Source organism: Pseudonaja textilis, chromosome 1 (assembly GCF_049901715.1).
Source record: "Pseudonaja textilis isolate UNSWEBS1 chromosome 1, rPseTex1.2, whole genome shotgun sequence".
Lineage (NCBI taxonomy): Eukaryota > Metazoa > Chordata > Lepidosauria > Squamata > Elapidae > Pseudonaja > Pseudonaja textilis.
The window spans coordinates 246,666,595-246,683,123 of NC_141990.1; the positions used below are offsets into that span (position 1 = coordinate 246,666,595).

Sequence of the window (16,529 nt, forward strand, 5' to 3'; positions counted from 1 at the left end):
ATTATTCAAACATTGTTTTATGCTTGTTAATGTAGAATTTTATAAAAAAATTGTGAAATATTATTTACCTCCTGCTTTGGTTTGTTCTGGTAACGCCAGGCTATTCTCATGGACTCCTGAGAATCTTGCGTTGACTTCGTAGTTATTACTTCTTCCATTTCCTTGTCAGAGAGATTCGGCAAAGGACATGGAAGTTCCTGAATTAAAATAATATTTTACAGAAACATTTAAAATAAAAAAAAGATTAATGATTAATCTATTATGTAGCAAAGATAAGTGATACCTACCAATATCATAAAAATACTTGTTGAAGAACTCTTGGGAGAAAAAAGATGAAATCCACAAGCATGAGGGAGAAGCAAAAGTTTTTCTTATATTTAAGAATGGAATATTGGAATATGGCTTCAGTACTAAGGAAGATCATTAAATCATGGCAAAGTGATTTGTAAGAATTGTGATAAGAAGTTGGTAATAGAAAGAAAAAAACCAGTGTGATCTTGCCCAGATTATTTCCTAATCATACCTTTTAATTGGGTAATTAGATTAATGACCTCTATTGATGCTGTTGGCTACTTTATCTTGATTTCAGCAACTCAGTTAATAAAATAATCTAACGTATTTGGTAAAATATAATTTATAGTACTGTAAAACTATAATGTCATAGTTAACTGAAAAACATATTCAAGGGGTGATCATTAATTAGTTTCTCGTTAGACTGAAAAGAGGTTTTGAGTAGAGGATTGCAAAGCCAATATCTTTTATCAGTTACTTAAATGAAGCAGAGAAAATTATCACATTTGCATAGGACAGAAAACTAGGAGAAGTAAGAAATAAGACGTCAGATGATAGTGCTGTAATAATATTCCATAATATACAATAAAAAAAGGCCTGAAATGTAACAAAATAGAAAGTTCTGTTTTGGGGGAGTCAGCAGGGGAATAAAACATATGGGTATATAATGAGGTAGCCAATTTTAGTATGAAATGAATCCTAGGTCATAAGATAGCCAACTTAGTAAGAAATAGATAGGTCAAAAGTTAAATGTGAGTGAGTGGTGTTATACAATTGTAAAAGAGTATAGTATAATCTCAGGCTTCCATTAATTGAATCATTATTTTCAGTTCAAGAGAAGCAATACTTATTTACAGATCCTTTATTTATACATCACATTTTTCAAAAAGAAGCTTTTCACAGACATTCTTGAAGTACAACTCAAATACAGGTCGTCCAAATACAAGTCAAATATAATAATTGAGATACACTTGATCAATTATAGTTCTTTTTAAAATGTTCAATGTAATAATTATAACAAATAACAAGAAATGTATTTTATGGTGTATTTGTACTACATTGTTTAACTCTGTTAGCTACCCAGAATTGAATTTGCGAGATGGGGAGCCATACTAATTGAAGGGCTTTAAAGGTGAAAAACATATCTTGAATTGAAACTGGAAGCAAACTGACAGCCAATGCAGCTCTTAGAGCACATATAACTGCCCTGTACCAGTTGAAGTTTCTAGATACTCTTCAAGAGCAGCCTCATGCAGAGTGCATAACAGTAGTCAAATCTGGAGGCAACTTGGACATGAGCGACTGTGAGCAGAGCCTCCTGATCCAGAAATGGTTGCAACAGGTGCACAACTATAAAGCTGGGCAAAGGACCCCCTAGGCACAGCTGCTCATCAAGCAGGAGTTGTGAATCTAGGAGGACCTCCGAATTGCATAGCAGGTCTACCTGAGGCACTGCAACCCTACAGAATTTAGCATAATATAGTACTATAGTTGAAAATGAAAGCCAGTTTGGCATAAGTTAATGCATCAGGCTAGAAACCAGGAAAGTGAATTCTAGCCTTGCCTTAAGCACAACACCAGCTAGATATCTTTGGACCAGTCACATTCCCTCAGCCCTAGGAAGGAGGAAATGGCAAGCCACTTCTGAAAAAAACTCGACAAGAAAACTGCAGGGACTTGTCCAGGCACTACAAGAATTATATATGATTGAATGGAAGAAAAAAAAAATAGTTGAGAAATCACAGTGTATGGTATAACTTATTCCAAAAGTTTTAAAACTTATTACAAAATACCAAGTATCACTATGCTGAAAAATAATTAGTACAAATCAATGCTAATCAATGCTGTTTAGAGGCATATTGAAAATTATGTATTTAACTACCTAAATGTATCTACCTAAGAGCTAAAACTGTGTAAATGCTGCATGGATTAGTAAATATGCTGAAGCATTTTGCAAATACTTTTAAGCTTAGCAGTTTTTTAGCAATGTAGACAGGTTGTTGCTGTTGCTTTATTAAATGACATTGTTGTGAAATAAATTCTACCTATTGGGCCCCAATTTGTTAACCAAAAAAGAAGTGCTGAGACTTTGCAGCTGACCAAGTGTTGTGCTAATAGGGATCCCTGTCTATTATGCATGTGAGATAATGTGCTGCATGTTTTCTGAATGCTTAGTGTCTGCTTAATGGATCTGGTATCCCATTTCTATGGCAGGAGTTGCCCAAGTGCAATTAGCATGCTAGAGTGTACTGTTACAAGGCATCTAATTTCAGTTTTGATGCAGTGACCCAGAAGCAGAACAGGATCATGACTCGGAGTACCAAACATAGTCTAAATGAGACACAGTGCATTGTAACAGCTAAGAGACTGAGCTTTGCATCTGAAAGTCCCTAGTTCGAATCGAACTTCTGATATAAAATGCTTAGCTCCAATACTTGCAATATAGAGATAATACTGGCCAACTCAAAGAATAAGGCCAAGGGTTATAATAATTTGTGTCATTACTCTAAAGTGAAATAATACAGTTAGTATTATTAACTATACCTTCCTTTCTTTGTGTAAATATAGACTATATTGCACAATATAAATATACATTGTGTTGCACAAGGGTATATACCAATCTAACTGTCTCTTGACTGGCAAGAGAAGATATGCACTTCAGTAGTAAAATAATAACAATACCCTCTAATTAAAAAAAAGGACAACAGAAAACAGAAGTAGAATGACTGTGCAAACAAGGCAAAATTTGTACTAATAGTAATATGTTCCTTGGATGCAACCCCAAAATATCTGGAGTGCCACTGAATACCATCAGCATCACTATCATTCAATTGCAAAAGACAGCTTTATTTGGAACACCAGTTCTTGGGAAAGACTTGATACGTGAAAATGCCAGATCCAGTCTAAACATCTAGTGGACTGTGTAATGAATGAACAACAATAATAATCCTTCATAGACATACTCTTGACACAGGGGAAGGTCATTTGATACTTGGATGAGGTTGAGAGCTGTGCTAGTGATAATGTATTCTTCCAGAAGGGTCATGTATGCTAGACAGATCTTAAGGGAAGAGCCAGACTAAATGCATCCACTAATCCATTTAATATGGTGAGAAAACAAGAATAGAATCCTGTATTGGATCAATCATCACCTGGGTCAACAAGGGCCATTTAAGATATTAGAATTCCTGGACATTACTAAACAACACAATACTGCTAGATAAGAAAATAAACTCTGGGTTGATAAATAAATAAATATAGTGTTCTTATAATGGGCTGGACTACAATGTGAGGCTTAACAAATAATGCAGTTAAAAACATGGCTGAGAAATAGGTGTATACCAAGTAACTATCCACTTCAATGCCGTTTACAAGAAATATGTCTGAGATGCAATAGGGAGTAAAATATGATGCAATACAATCTTACAGAACTTTCATTTTGAATTTCAACATGAGAGATGGAAATAGGAAGATATATGAAAGAATTTGTCTTACAAAGTAATTTCCACAGGTGAACTCAGAGCTTCTCAAGCTTTACATTTCCCTAGTTGAATTCTTATTACTAGATCTGACCCTACAGGAAAGAAGCTGTCTCTTATCCCATATATACATTGGTTCAACAGTTGCTCTCTATAAAGCTGAAAGTGATTACTGGGACTAAATTAGAATGATTGTTCTCTTGTTCCACAACTCTCTCCTTCCTTTCACTTTTGACAAAATCAGAGTTATTAGTTGTGTAACACCGGAGTCAGTTGCAAAAGTATCCCTCAGAGGGCACAGAGGCATGAACACAGCCCCCAGGTACAGCTTTTTATAGCAGTCATAGGATGGGTGGAACAGCAGTTGAGAGTAACCACAAATTCTGGGAAAAGAGGCAGCTATGCTGAAGAATTTCAGACATTTGAACATATAAAAAAACTTGGTTGCTGGCTAACTCTGCCCACAGTTCAGGAGTTTGATCCTGATGGGCTCAAGATTGACTCAGCCTTCCGAGGTTGGTAAAATGAAGATCCAGATTGTTGGGGGCAGTACCCTGACATTTGTAAACTGCCCAGAGAGTGTTGTAAAGCACTGTGGAGCTGTATGTAAGTTTAAGTGCTATTTAGTGCAATATCTGTTCTCTCTAACCCAAAGGAAGGAGTTCTGCTTTTTAAAATTACACTTTATCCTTTTCTTCTCTCATATTCCTCTACTTTCAGGCTTCCCTTAAAATTTGAATGTAAAGAATGATATAATTAATTTGCTTGCATCCACTGAGAAAGAGATACCCTGGTACTATGTGGACACATTTCAGATTTAAAAAAATCATGAAAATCAATATGAGAGTTAGCAAAAAGCATTGTTTTTAATCCCTTCCATTTTGAAAGGGGAAATGACTATTAGGATAAGTCTTTTCTTCCCAGAAAAAATGCCATACAACACTATGTCTAGGCATAACCCCCAAAAAATGTATTGGAGTTTTTATATAAATAAAAAGCAATTACAGAGTTTTAGGTTTTAGGTTTAAGGATGTATAAGAAGGTAAGGAGTGCTGAAAAGATTTCCATAATGTTTCCCTTCTTTGCAATTTGCAACCATAGCAACTGTATACATTTCTACTCCAACATGCCACTTTGGTATAATGGTTAAGATACTGGTCTCGAAACTGGGAGACTGCAAGTTCTAGTTCTCTAGTTCTCTCTTAAGCATGAAAGCTAGCTGGGTGACTTTGGGTCAGTCACTCTCTCTCAGCCCAACCTCTCTCAAAAGGTTATTTTGAGGAAAACTAGAGACAGGAGCAATAGTCAGCCTTCTGCCTTAAATTATTTATAAGGAAGGATTTTTTAAAAAATCTAACAATAATAAACATCATTGAATTAAATTTAGTTTATGCACAAATATATCGATGCAGCTAGTATTGTAATTTATATTTTCTATCAACAATGAGCACAGGCAGAAAAAGGATGCTAGCTTATAAAATTGCTTTCAACAATCTGAATGAATCCCAGATGTGTAGATTTCAAATCCCATGATTCTCATTGTTAGGAAATTTGGAGAATTGAAGTCACAAATCCAGACATTGTCCAGAATGGGAGAGTCTGCCCTATGAAAATTCTGGGAGGAATTAACATCATCTTCTGAGCTAGAACAGAGCAGGAAAATAATTATGAATAGCCCCAGAATGGAGATGACATTATTTGCCCTTTTATAAAGAGACAAGAAATATGTAAATGAAATAGTTTGCAATTGAAAAGATGAAAAACTAAGGCACCATGACAAGACCAAAGGAAGCCTCCATGAATCTCAGAGGCTTTGCTAGGGAAGATGGCTTTGGACATGGAAGTGAAAGGTCAGTAGGAAGGACCAGTTAGAAAAGGTAAATGATCCACAGAAGGGCCAGTTTATAACTGTTTCATTTCTTCCCCTCCCCTTTCTTTTCTGGGATTCTATCTTACAGGATCAGGGCTGATGAAACAAATATTATTGCAATTTAATCATTTATCCTAACTAAAGTACGAGTTTCGTTTGCAGAGTAGTTAACTCTCATCTGCTCTCCACAACTTTTCCACCATGTGTGAAGGTGGCATTCTGATGGGTGGACTGGCTGACATACAAAATCTACAACAATCATGGTTCCTAAATCCCAGGATAGGAGGTTGTTATTTGGTGTAGGCTCAGAAAAGGCGGCGGGGGGAATGCTTATAGTATTTTAAGAAATCTGAGTGAAACAGTAACCCAAAATCTATCAAAATCCTTGAGAATTAAACACGTTGTGTATCAACTTTTGGAGGAATGATCTTGGAAATCTTTGAGGATTCCATATACTTAGAAGTGGATGAGGCCTCTTTCTATCTTTCCACTAAATATAATTCATCTGCAACCAATCCAGAAAAAAAGTTACTGATATCTTTAAACCAAGTTATAGTCACTTGTTATAAATGAATATTGTGTGTGACCTGAAACACCGATAATAATAATTATTTATTCAATTTATTCAAATTCCTGATCAAAAAGATTCCAGGCAATGTACAAATAATTAAAATATAAAAATCCTACAGGACAAAGTACCATATAAACAAGTTTATTAAGCAATATGTAGGTAGCAATCATTTACTCATTATACAAATTAAGTTGATGCACAGTCTGGAAAATCTGACCCTTTTAACATTTTTATGAAGGTCAGAAGAAATGGGGTAAAACCTATTCCAGAGGACAGGAGGGGCCTTGAATTCCAGTACCCTGAATTGCATTTGGAAACCAACAGTGTGGTTCATAAGTAAAGGAATTATATGGGTATACTGAAGTACAAATCTATTCAGGTAGCCACATCCCTACTCTGAAGGATTGGACCCTCTTTCTGAAGTCACGGGAAGCTGTCACATTTATGAAAATGGTGGCACTGCTATCTTAATATTTGTGAAAGATGTGTGTTATGAATTACTATCAGGCGCAAATAACCAAGAGCATTCTATGAGTTCAAAGCATGGAAAGTTTAATATTGTTACCAATATACAAAGATTTAGTCAACCAATGGTCAAAACTAAATTGGCGCTAAATAAGGGTCATGAGAATTCATGAGGGTGGGACTTGAGTCTCTTGTGGCAACGCAATGACTCTAAACTGATGATACGCTTAATTTCATCTTCCAGCTCAGGCTATTTTTCACTTACATCATTAAAAAACAAAGCAACATGCTAATATGACAGTGATATATGGAGAGGGGAGGATAGTAGAACATGATTCTAGGATTATAAAGAATATAACAGGTAAACGTTTTTGGAGAATACCATATTTAATATATTTGCAAAGTATCAAATACAGAACACAATACAATCAAGAAATTTATAGATACATTCATTTTTATGAAAGTCATTGTGTTTGCATTGAGAATTTAGAACAAACTAACAATTATATCTCTAAGAACAGAGAGAAGAATACATGGATTAATTTAATTGTTCTGAATCAAATTCCAATGGCTTGGTGGCATACTATTATCCACTTCTCCATTCAAAGACATTAGAGAAAACTAGTCTTGATATTCTATTGTTTACACTATTTTTTTAAAAAGCCCCTAAATCTAAATCCAACACTATCTACACTGAAAACTGTAATTTGTTGCTGGCTTTTTATTATCCAGGGGAAATTGATCACAATTTTTAGGTAGTTATACAATTGGAAAGATGGGAAAAGTACTCAGGAAGCAAATGTTTCCTTTCTTAAAAAAATCCAAGTATAAAATCCCATATACTTTTTAAACCTTTTTACACTTATTTCTGAGCAATGAGCAATGAAAGTAGGATTTCATTTAATTATATTGATTTGTGTATTTATCAATCATATTTCCAAACTGCCCATATCCCTCAGAGATTTACTACTTATATTACTGTATATTTTCCATACTGATTTGAATATAAAATTACTAATGTACCCAAGCATTTTAGTACTGTAATAAAAATCATTTATTCTTTCAGTAACATTTGATAATATTTTATGGTTTTTGATAGTAGTTATATTGAACAGTTTGTATAATCATGCTTAAATTAGTTTTCAGGTGTTTACCTCTAATAAAATTACTTTGTGTTTTCTCAGTAACACCTGCAACATTTTAACTAACATACAAATAACTATGTGCCATATACCAAAAAACAATTTATAGGAGTCACAGTCCATTGTTCCAGAAGAGATTATCATTAGACTAAATCCCCTGTAAGTACTCATTTAACTAAGCCCCTTGTTGTCTTATATTCTGCCGCTCACAATGAGAAACACACCTGCTACTTTTATGTACCTACTGTTAGCATAGGTACAAACTTAAGATCAAACTGCCTAAACTATATTTTAAACATTTAGTCTGAAAACACAGATGAAGTGTTTAATGGCTCCTAAACATCTCTCTCTCCCCTTGCTGTTCTGAATAGTATTTGCTTGAATTCTACAAGTTTTTGTAGTAAAAATAAAAGTGATGCTAATTTATGTGCTTGTTTTATTACAGGCATTTCCAAGAAAACATTTATCTTATTGGATGAGATTTAAAAGAAATATGAAGAAACTGTTGCAGGTTTAGAAGAAGACTATCAGAATAATAAGGTATCTAGAAACTAAGCCTTATGAAAAAAAAAGCTAAAGTTATTTTACTGGCTGTGCATGTGGGAGACTTAGGGGAAATATAATAAATGTATAGGAAGCTGAAACTGCTAGAACAAGGACTAACTCACTGAAAATTAAAGAAAGGCAACTCAGGCTGATAATTATTAGGAAGAATTTCTTGATGATAAAGGATATATAGTAGTACAGCTGTTTACTAAAATTAGTAGTAGATTTCCCTTGCTGAAGGATTGTAAACAGAAGGTAAGTAGGCACTTGTTGCAGATGACTTCCTGGATTTAGGTTGGGCTGTTGTGCCATTAGATATAAAACTAAGTTCATTTACATAAAAGGGGAAGGGAGGCAAAGATATGTAAGTAGTGTATAAAACAAATGAATGCAAATTAATGGAAGTTTTAGTACATTAAGATGAGAGTCTATCACTGATCTAGCAGAGAGAAATAAGCATTGCAATTTGAGAAATAGAAACTCTTAATTTGCTATTGAATGTTTCTTAAAAGCATAAAGCAAAGATGGGATTAACACATAGAACTTTTAAGGGAAAAATTAGGTCAGTCTTCCCCAACCTGTAGGTGATGAGGTTGGTACCCTGATATATTTAGATAGCTTGATTAAAAATAAATTCATCCATTCACCCACCCAGTCAATCACTGTATAAAAATTCTCAATAAACCTATAGAAAACTCATTGTTTTGGCTAGGTTTCTAGTAACAAATGGACTAATGGTCTTATCTACATACATGCAAAAACTACACATTCAAATATAACCTTAATCCATTAAGTAAGCAATTTAATTTTCATCATCTTACCCACCCAATTGGATTGTATACATTTATAAGTGAAACATTGCTTGCACACATCAAGAATCTCCCCAGAGCAGAAGAGAATCTTGTTACATATGCATAAACACAAACTAGAATAGTCGAGAGAATAAAATTATGAATACCATTCATTCAGTTACAGAACAATAGAGATCTAGGACACATGTCCCTCAAGGATTTATTTTTAATCAGAAAAAGCAAGAAATTCCACAAGTTTATAACAGCAAGAAGACAAGAAAGAATAATTTTATTTAAAATCATAAACTCAAATAAATAGCTATCTCCTGTCATATGTATTTTATATTATATTGTCCTTCTGGTGCACATGCACACAATTCTCAATGCCAATGGAAGATTTGTAATAAAAAAGATTACAGAAAAAACAGAGTATTTTAAGGTAATTAAAAATGTGCCTTTGTATGTCTAAATATTTAGGAATTTCATTCTTTAACTAATATTGAAATAAATCTTGCAATTCTATTCTTCTTCTCTGTTAGGAATGTCTGCTTGCATTCTTTGGCAAATGTATTAAACAAAGTCAGATTCTAACAGTGTGACCTCCTTCTTTTCTCCTAGTCTCTGGGGTATAATAAAATCAAAGACACAATTCCACAATAGTTAATGAAGCTTAACCTCACCAGTCTCTTAATTACCAATGCCACTAACTACTGGCATCATACTTCTCTTTAAGGTATTTTAAATGCTGGAGGACTACTACAGTGCTATTATTTAGTAATATAATCCATGTTGTGCATGGAAAGCCTACTTCGATCCTTCCAATTTTTTTTTTTAAATAAATATTGCTGAAAATTATAATGATTTATTTATGCATCTTCAAACCTCTATGTTCTGATAAGCATTCACTGATTTGTCAGCCTGATAAATCTACAATTGCAGTTAAAACTGTAACTATCAATTAATGTTTTAAGTTATATTTATACAGTAATACTTCAAAGCTGAACAAATAACTTTACTATTTTTATTAGTACATACAGAATGATGTACTAACAAGAAATCTATTTCGTTGTTAAATATTACATATGTTAACTAGATCTTAGATTTCAAAAGGAATACATTTGGTAAAAAAAATAATTGAACACTTATTGCTTATGAAAGAAATGTCCATAAAATTTATTTCTAGCAATTATTTTGATGTAATTGTCAGGTGTTTCTAGACAGATAGTTCATAATACTATAATTATTCTAACTCTGCCCATGAACAGATTTTCTGTAGCAAGAAAAATATGGTAGAAACGAGGAAAACATGGGAAATTTTCTAACGGACGACATAATTTGATCCTATTTGGCACAGTGAATCCGCAGCATGGTAGTGCTGATCTGATTGCTCCATGCTGACTCCCAATTCTGTCCATGATTTATGTGTCATCAATTTTTTGCATTCCTAGTTTAGAGAACAAGATAAACTTTGGTTTGAGCGGGTTGTCAAAAATGTGTAAGCTATGCTCATAGAGCCATTAGAACTGCATGGAGCTCATTTACTGGTGAACCATTCATAGTCTTCTATGAGCTGCTGCTCACTTCATCAGATGCTGCAGCTCATGAAACTGTATGCCTTTCAAAATGTATTAGTCATAAAAAGTACTATCAGACTCTTGATTTTTGGCTATCGTATACTGAAACAGGCCTCTCCTATAATGGTAAACCTTTATTTCTTTAATTTCTATATTGCCAATCCCAGAATAAAAATTGAAAAAAGGGAAAATTACCTTAATTAACATTAATAATAATAAATGCAAAAGTTCTTAAATATCATAAATACAATAGATCTAACAGCGTTCATTAAACAACAACAACAGACAATCTGAGAATAGATTAGATGTTCCAATAGAATACTAAAGACAGCTAGGAACATAAATACAGGATCTCTCCCCCCACCTCCCCCCCCAAAAAAACAAACCCCAAAACAAATGCAAATAGAGAACTACAAGTAAGAAAGCCCAATTTCTGACTAGTACACTATGAACTGAACTAATTTCTAGGGCCAGAAGCAAGGCCTCTGTGTTGTGGAATATTAGAGAAAGTGATCCTTCAAATGTGAGTCTTTTAAAGCTTTATATAACAGTGCCAGTACTTTTAAATTTAGCCTGATAGCTAACAGAAAATCAATGTTGCTTACAGGATTATTATGACACAACCTATTTAAAAGAACACATTTAACAAGATAGCTGAATTCTGCATGAAGTTTAGCTTCTGGGATTTGTTTAAAGTAGTCTAATAGTTGGCATTCTGAGCCTTGATCATGCTTTTCAGGGTGACCCAGCCATTTTCTTGAAGTTCATCCTTTAAATTGAAAGTTTATGAAATGTGATGTTCTGGACAACATGGATTTGCTTTGTAGTGTGGCCATGTCTAAAACACTGCAAACTATCTCCCAAGCAGTTTGGAGGAACACAGTGTTCTTGAATTCTGTGGGATGTTCCATTCTTGGAAATGGAAGTTTTACATGCACAGGAAGTCCTCGACTTATGACCATAAAGGATCCCAAAATTTCTGTTGTCAAGTGAGGCATTTGTTAAGTGAGTTTTGCCCCATTTTATGACCTTTCTTGCCACAGTTGTTAAGTGAATCAATGCAGTTGATAAATTAGTAACCTGGTTGTTAAGTGAATCTAGTTTCCCCATTGACTTTGCAACTGTCATAAATATGAACCAATTGCCAAGCATTTCAATTATGATCACATAATTATAGGGATATTGCAAAGGTTGTAACTGTGAAAAATGGTCATCACTTTTTCCAGTGCTGTTGTAACTTTGAATGGTCACTAAATGAACTGCTGTAAATTGAGAGCTACCTGTATTTCATCATGAGATTATGAGAGCACTGATCCACTGATCTGCTTTCCTGTCCTGCTGCAGGAAATGCAGCAGACTAACTCTGGTTAAACTCTCTTTTGCAAATGAAGCTGTGAGTTTACTGAGAGATGGAGTCAAGAACAGATGTGACTCCTATTCCTTTTGATGTAATGCTATCTCAGCCAGCAAAGACTATCTTTCTTATTCCTAGGCTTAAAAATCAATTAACCAGAACACTTTTGTTTTCTCTAGATTCAGCTTTAGTTTTCTGGCCCTCATCCAGTTCAACACTACCTCCAGGCATCCGTCAAAAACTTGTACAACCTACCTTGATTCAGAGGGAAAGGAGAAAGAGAAAGAGAGAAAGAGTTGGCATCTAGGTATTGAATTAACAATATTGTTAAAAACAGTCATTCTCTGGATTTCTGGTAAAAATCCATGAATGAATCATGATGTTTGCATATAAAAATCTAATTTTAAAGCTGCCTAATGTTTATTAAAATATTCAGAACAGAAAACAAACATTGACAGGATCTAATTAGAATTGCAGGACTAGATATTTTTACATCTGGAAAACATATGTTAGATACAAATATAGTGAAATCTAATGGACATTTAATGCAAAGGAAAAATGCATTCTGAATTAAAGATATGTCACTCTTTAATATTTTATCAGACTTTTAGGGTATGGTCTCAGTCAACTTCATATATTTTTCCTTTAGTCACTAAAACCTCAGTATATAAAATATAAATATTTGAAACATTAGATACATATTCCATTTTTATTTTAGTTTTCCATATTTCTAAATTAATGAAGGAAAATCTTAGAAACATTTTATGAATAAAATAGAATAAATACTATACTAGAGTAACAATAAGCAAAGCTACAGAAAGGAAAAATCTGAAGCCCATTATTTTTAAAAACTAACATTAAAATATACAAATATTACAACTTAAATTTAAAAACCCTGAAGACATCAGGGTCCATATCTGCAAAAAGTCTTTCCCCAAAACATTTATTTGGCGGATATGCACATAATACAAAATTTTAATCCAATTAAATCATTTGGAAAGCCCAGTTTGTATCAAGGGTCCTGATGTAAGTGAGAGAAGACACCATTCCGAGCACAGCCTGAAAATAATTGTTCCAGTATCACCTTGCTCTTTTGCCTGGATACCTTTGCAGCTAGTCTTGTGTGCTGGAATACAACTGCAGGCTTCAGACTGCTACCCTTTGGCCTCAAAACTGTAATTTCCTGAATGCTGAGTGAGGTATTCACCACTGTTCAGCATTCTAGTATCTTCTCAAAAATACTAGAATGCTGAAATACAAAAAATACAAAACCAGTGTTTTGCATTCCTTCATCCAGTGTAGCTTATAGAAGTCTTTCCAAAAGCACTTTTTGAATGCTATTTTTAAAAACTGTGTAATGAAAAAAACACGGTGGCTCTCACGTTTAGGGCACTGGGTTGGAGGTTAGAAGTCCACATTCAAGACCTGAGTGCTGCCATGAAGTGGGGTGAGCTCTCGTTTTTCGTTCCAGCTCCTGCTGGCAACATGAAAGGAGCATCCGCCTGGGCCTCCCCATCTAATCCTTTCAACCAGAAAACACCTTCTGACACGAGTACAAAAAAATGTATAATTCATTATATAAAGATTCACCTATTCCTTTGCAATTTCTTATTGGATAATAACTACCGGTATATGAATGAAAGAGACAGAAATGTTTTTTAAAAAATTGCTTAAAATTTTATGTATATATTTCCAAGGCATTTTTAGCAGGAGTGTAATTTTTCAACAATGTCCCATCTTAATGCTGACTTCCTATAGAAGCATTGACTTAGACATGTAAATGTTTTCAAAAGATGATGGGTAAATTACTAGGTGATCGTATACCATAGGCCGCTGATGGGACATTTCTATTTTCCACTTGCCTTTTAGTTACATAGCTTTAAGTTAATTATGGTGTACAAACACTTCTTTTTTTCTTTCTAGAACAGGAATATTTTTCTTAATTACAGAAAAACCATAAACTCCCATTTAAAGTTAAAAATAGCTACAGCACTATTCAATCTATGTATAAAAGTGACCAATATGCTAGGCAGCAAAGGAACTATTGATAATCATGATGGAAAGTCAATGACAATGGAAATTTTAAAATCTACATTCTTATATATCGATTTTCAATTCTCAAAATTCTCAGGAAGATAACTTACATCACAGCATCAATTTACAGCTGAAATGTACTGTTTTATCAGATATCTAACATAAACTTTTTCTTCTAAGATTTTTGTACAGTTTTGAAGAAAAGCCAATTTTATGGCATAGTAAAATTGTCTAGAAAGTAGTCATAATATAGCAATTAACACACAAGCATTTGTAAGAATAAAATATATAAGCAATAAAAACAAAGCATTACAAAATAAATACCCCAAAGAGTTCTATCAATCAATCAGAGTAGAGCTGGAAGGGATCTTGGAGATTTTCTAGTTCTGCCCCTACTAAAGCAGGAGACCCTATACCATTTCAGATAAGTGACTGTCCAATCTCTTCTTAAAAACCCCAAGTAATGAAGCACTCACAACTTTGGAAGGAGCTGTTTCACTGATTAATTGTCCTCACTGTTGCAAGTTTCTCCTTAATTCCAGGTTGCTTTTCTCCTTGCTTAGTTTTCATTAGTTTCTTGTTTCATTCCTCTGATGCTTTGGAAAAAAAATTGACCCCCTCTTCTTTGTGGCAGCTTCTCAAATACTGGATGTTATCATGTTCCTCCCTAGTTCTTTTCTCTAGACTAGCCAAAGGTTGTCATGTTCCTCCCTAGTTCTTTTCTCTAGACTAGCCAAATGTTGTCATGTTCCTCCCTAGGTCTTTTCTCTAAACTAGCCAAATCCAAATCCTGCATCCGTTTGTCATACACCATGTGCACAATTATTAGGCAAGCTGTATTTCTGAGGATTAATTATTGAACAACTGCAATGCTCTTGGTCAACCAAAATATTAATAAATCTCAAACCTGAATATTTTAAAAAGTAAAAGTGAGGTTATGGCTTTCTTAGGAGAATATCTATGTGTGCACAATTATTGGGCAAACTATTAATGTGTAGAATTATTATGCAATTAGATGAAAACTGAACATTTTCCCATCTCACTTATTTATTTTCATCTGTTAAAGTGAGAATAATAAACAAACAACTCAAAAATTACAAATAAACATTTCTGACAGTTCAAAAAAAAAATCAGTGACCAATATAGCCCACCCTTCTTTTCCATAACAGCCGTAAGCCTTCTATTAATGGAGTCTGTCAGTTTCTTGATCTGTTGACGATCAACTTTTTGTGCAGCAGCAACCAAAGTCTCCCAGACACTGTTCAGAGAAGTGTACTGTATTCTTTCACTGTAAATCTCCCATTTAATAAGGGCCCACAAGTTCTCAATAGAATTTTGGTCAGGTGAGGAAGGGGGCATGTCATTATTCTTTCATCTTTAAGGCCTTTATTCGCTAGCCACACAGTGGAGTATTTTGATGCAGATGATGAAGCAATATCCTGCATAAAAATCATGGTGGTCTTGAAATGATTGTACCACCGCTTGAAGAAAGTGTCTTCTAAAAACTGGCAATAGGTTTGGGAGTTGATTTTGAGACCATCTTCAACCCCAAAAGGTCCAACTAGGTCATCTTTAATAATACCATACCAGTACCCCTCCTCCACCTTGCTGGCGTCTGAGTCGAAGTGGAGCTCTGTGCCCATTATTGATCCAGCCACAGGCCTATCCATCTGGTCCGTCAAGAGTCACTCTCATCTCATAATCCATATGAAACCTCTGAAAAATCTGTCTTCATATATTTCTTGGCCTAGTCTTGCCATTTCAACTTATGTTTCTTGTTCAGTGGTGGTCAGGTTTCAGCCTTCCTTACTTGGCTATGTCTCTGAACACTGAATACCTTGTACTTCTGGGCACTCCAGGTAGGCTGCAGTTCTGATATATGACAGCATTGGAGTATAATGGATTTCTGTAGCTTCACAGTTGATTATTTTCAAATCTTTGCCAGTGATTGTGTATCTTTTTTTTCTCAACACATTTCTTGACTTTTTGACTTTTAACCCTCTTGACTTTTTGTAACAAAATGTTTGATGGTTCTGTGATCATGCCCCAATATCTTAGAAATTTCAAGAGGCTGCATCCCTCTGAAAGACTTTTTACAATTTTTGACTTTTCAGAGTCATACATCTCTTTTAAAGCCCATTTTGCCTGAGGAAAAGAAGCTGCCTAATAATTATGCACACCTTGATATAGGGCAGGGGTGCTCAAACTTGGCAACTTTAAGACTTGTGGACTTCAACTCCCAAAAGCTATGCTGGCTGGAGAATTCTGGGAATTGAAGTCCACAAGTCTTAAAGTTGCTAAGTTTGGGGACCTCTGATATAGGGTGTTGATCTCCTTAGGCCACACCATCCCTCATTACACAAATACACATCACCTGATATACTTATGCCAACTAAGCATTCACGTTTATAC

The 16,529-nt window shown here is 34.4% G+C and overlaps 1 protein-coding gene and 1 long non-coding RNA gene across 7 annotated transcripts in view; both read right to left on the reverse strand.

Annotated features, from left to right (window-relative positions):
- Nucleotides 1–16,529, reverse strand: part of ELP4 (elongator acetyltransferase complex subunit 4) — a 158,499-nt gene that overhangs the window by 123,410 nt on the left and 18,560 nt on the right. For 4 of the 6 annotated variants that reach the window (XM_087921210.1, XM_087921213.1, XM_026706055.2 and 1 more), the window contains exon 4: nucleotides 69–197. The exons of the other annotated variants lie outside the window; for them this stretch is intronic. In XM_087921210.1, the coding sequence (XP_087777336.1) occupies nucleotides 69–197 (129 nt within the window). The remainder of the gene's footprint in view (nucleotides 1–68; nucleotides 198–16,529) is intronic. 6 annotated transcript variants of the gene reach the window in all.
- On the reverse strand, nucleotides 6,747–12,720 carry LOC148128141 (uncharacterized). The gene is made up of 2 exons (XR_015740923.1): nucleotides 12,240–12,720; nucleotides 6,747–10,599 (listed from the first exon to the last, which is right to left on the reverse strand). It is a non-coding gene; the product is annotated as an uncharacterized LOC148128141 (long non-coding RNA).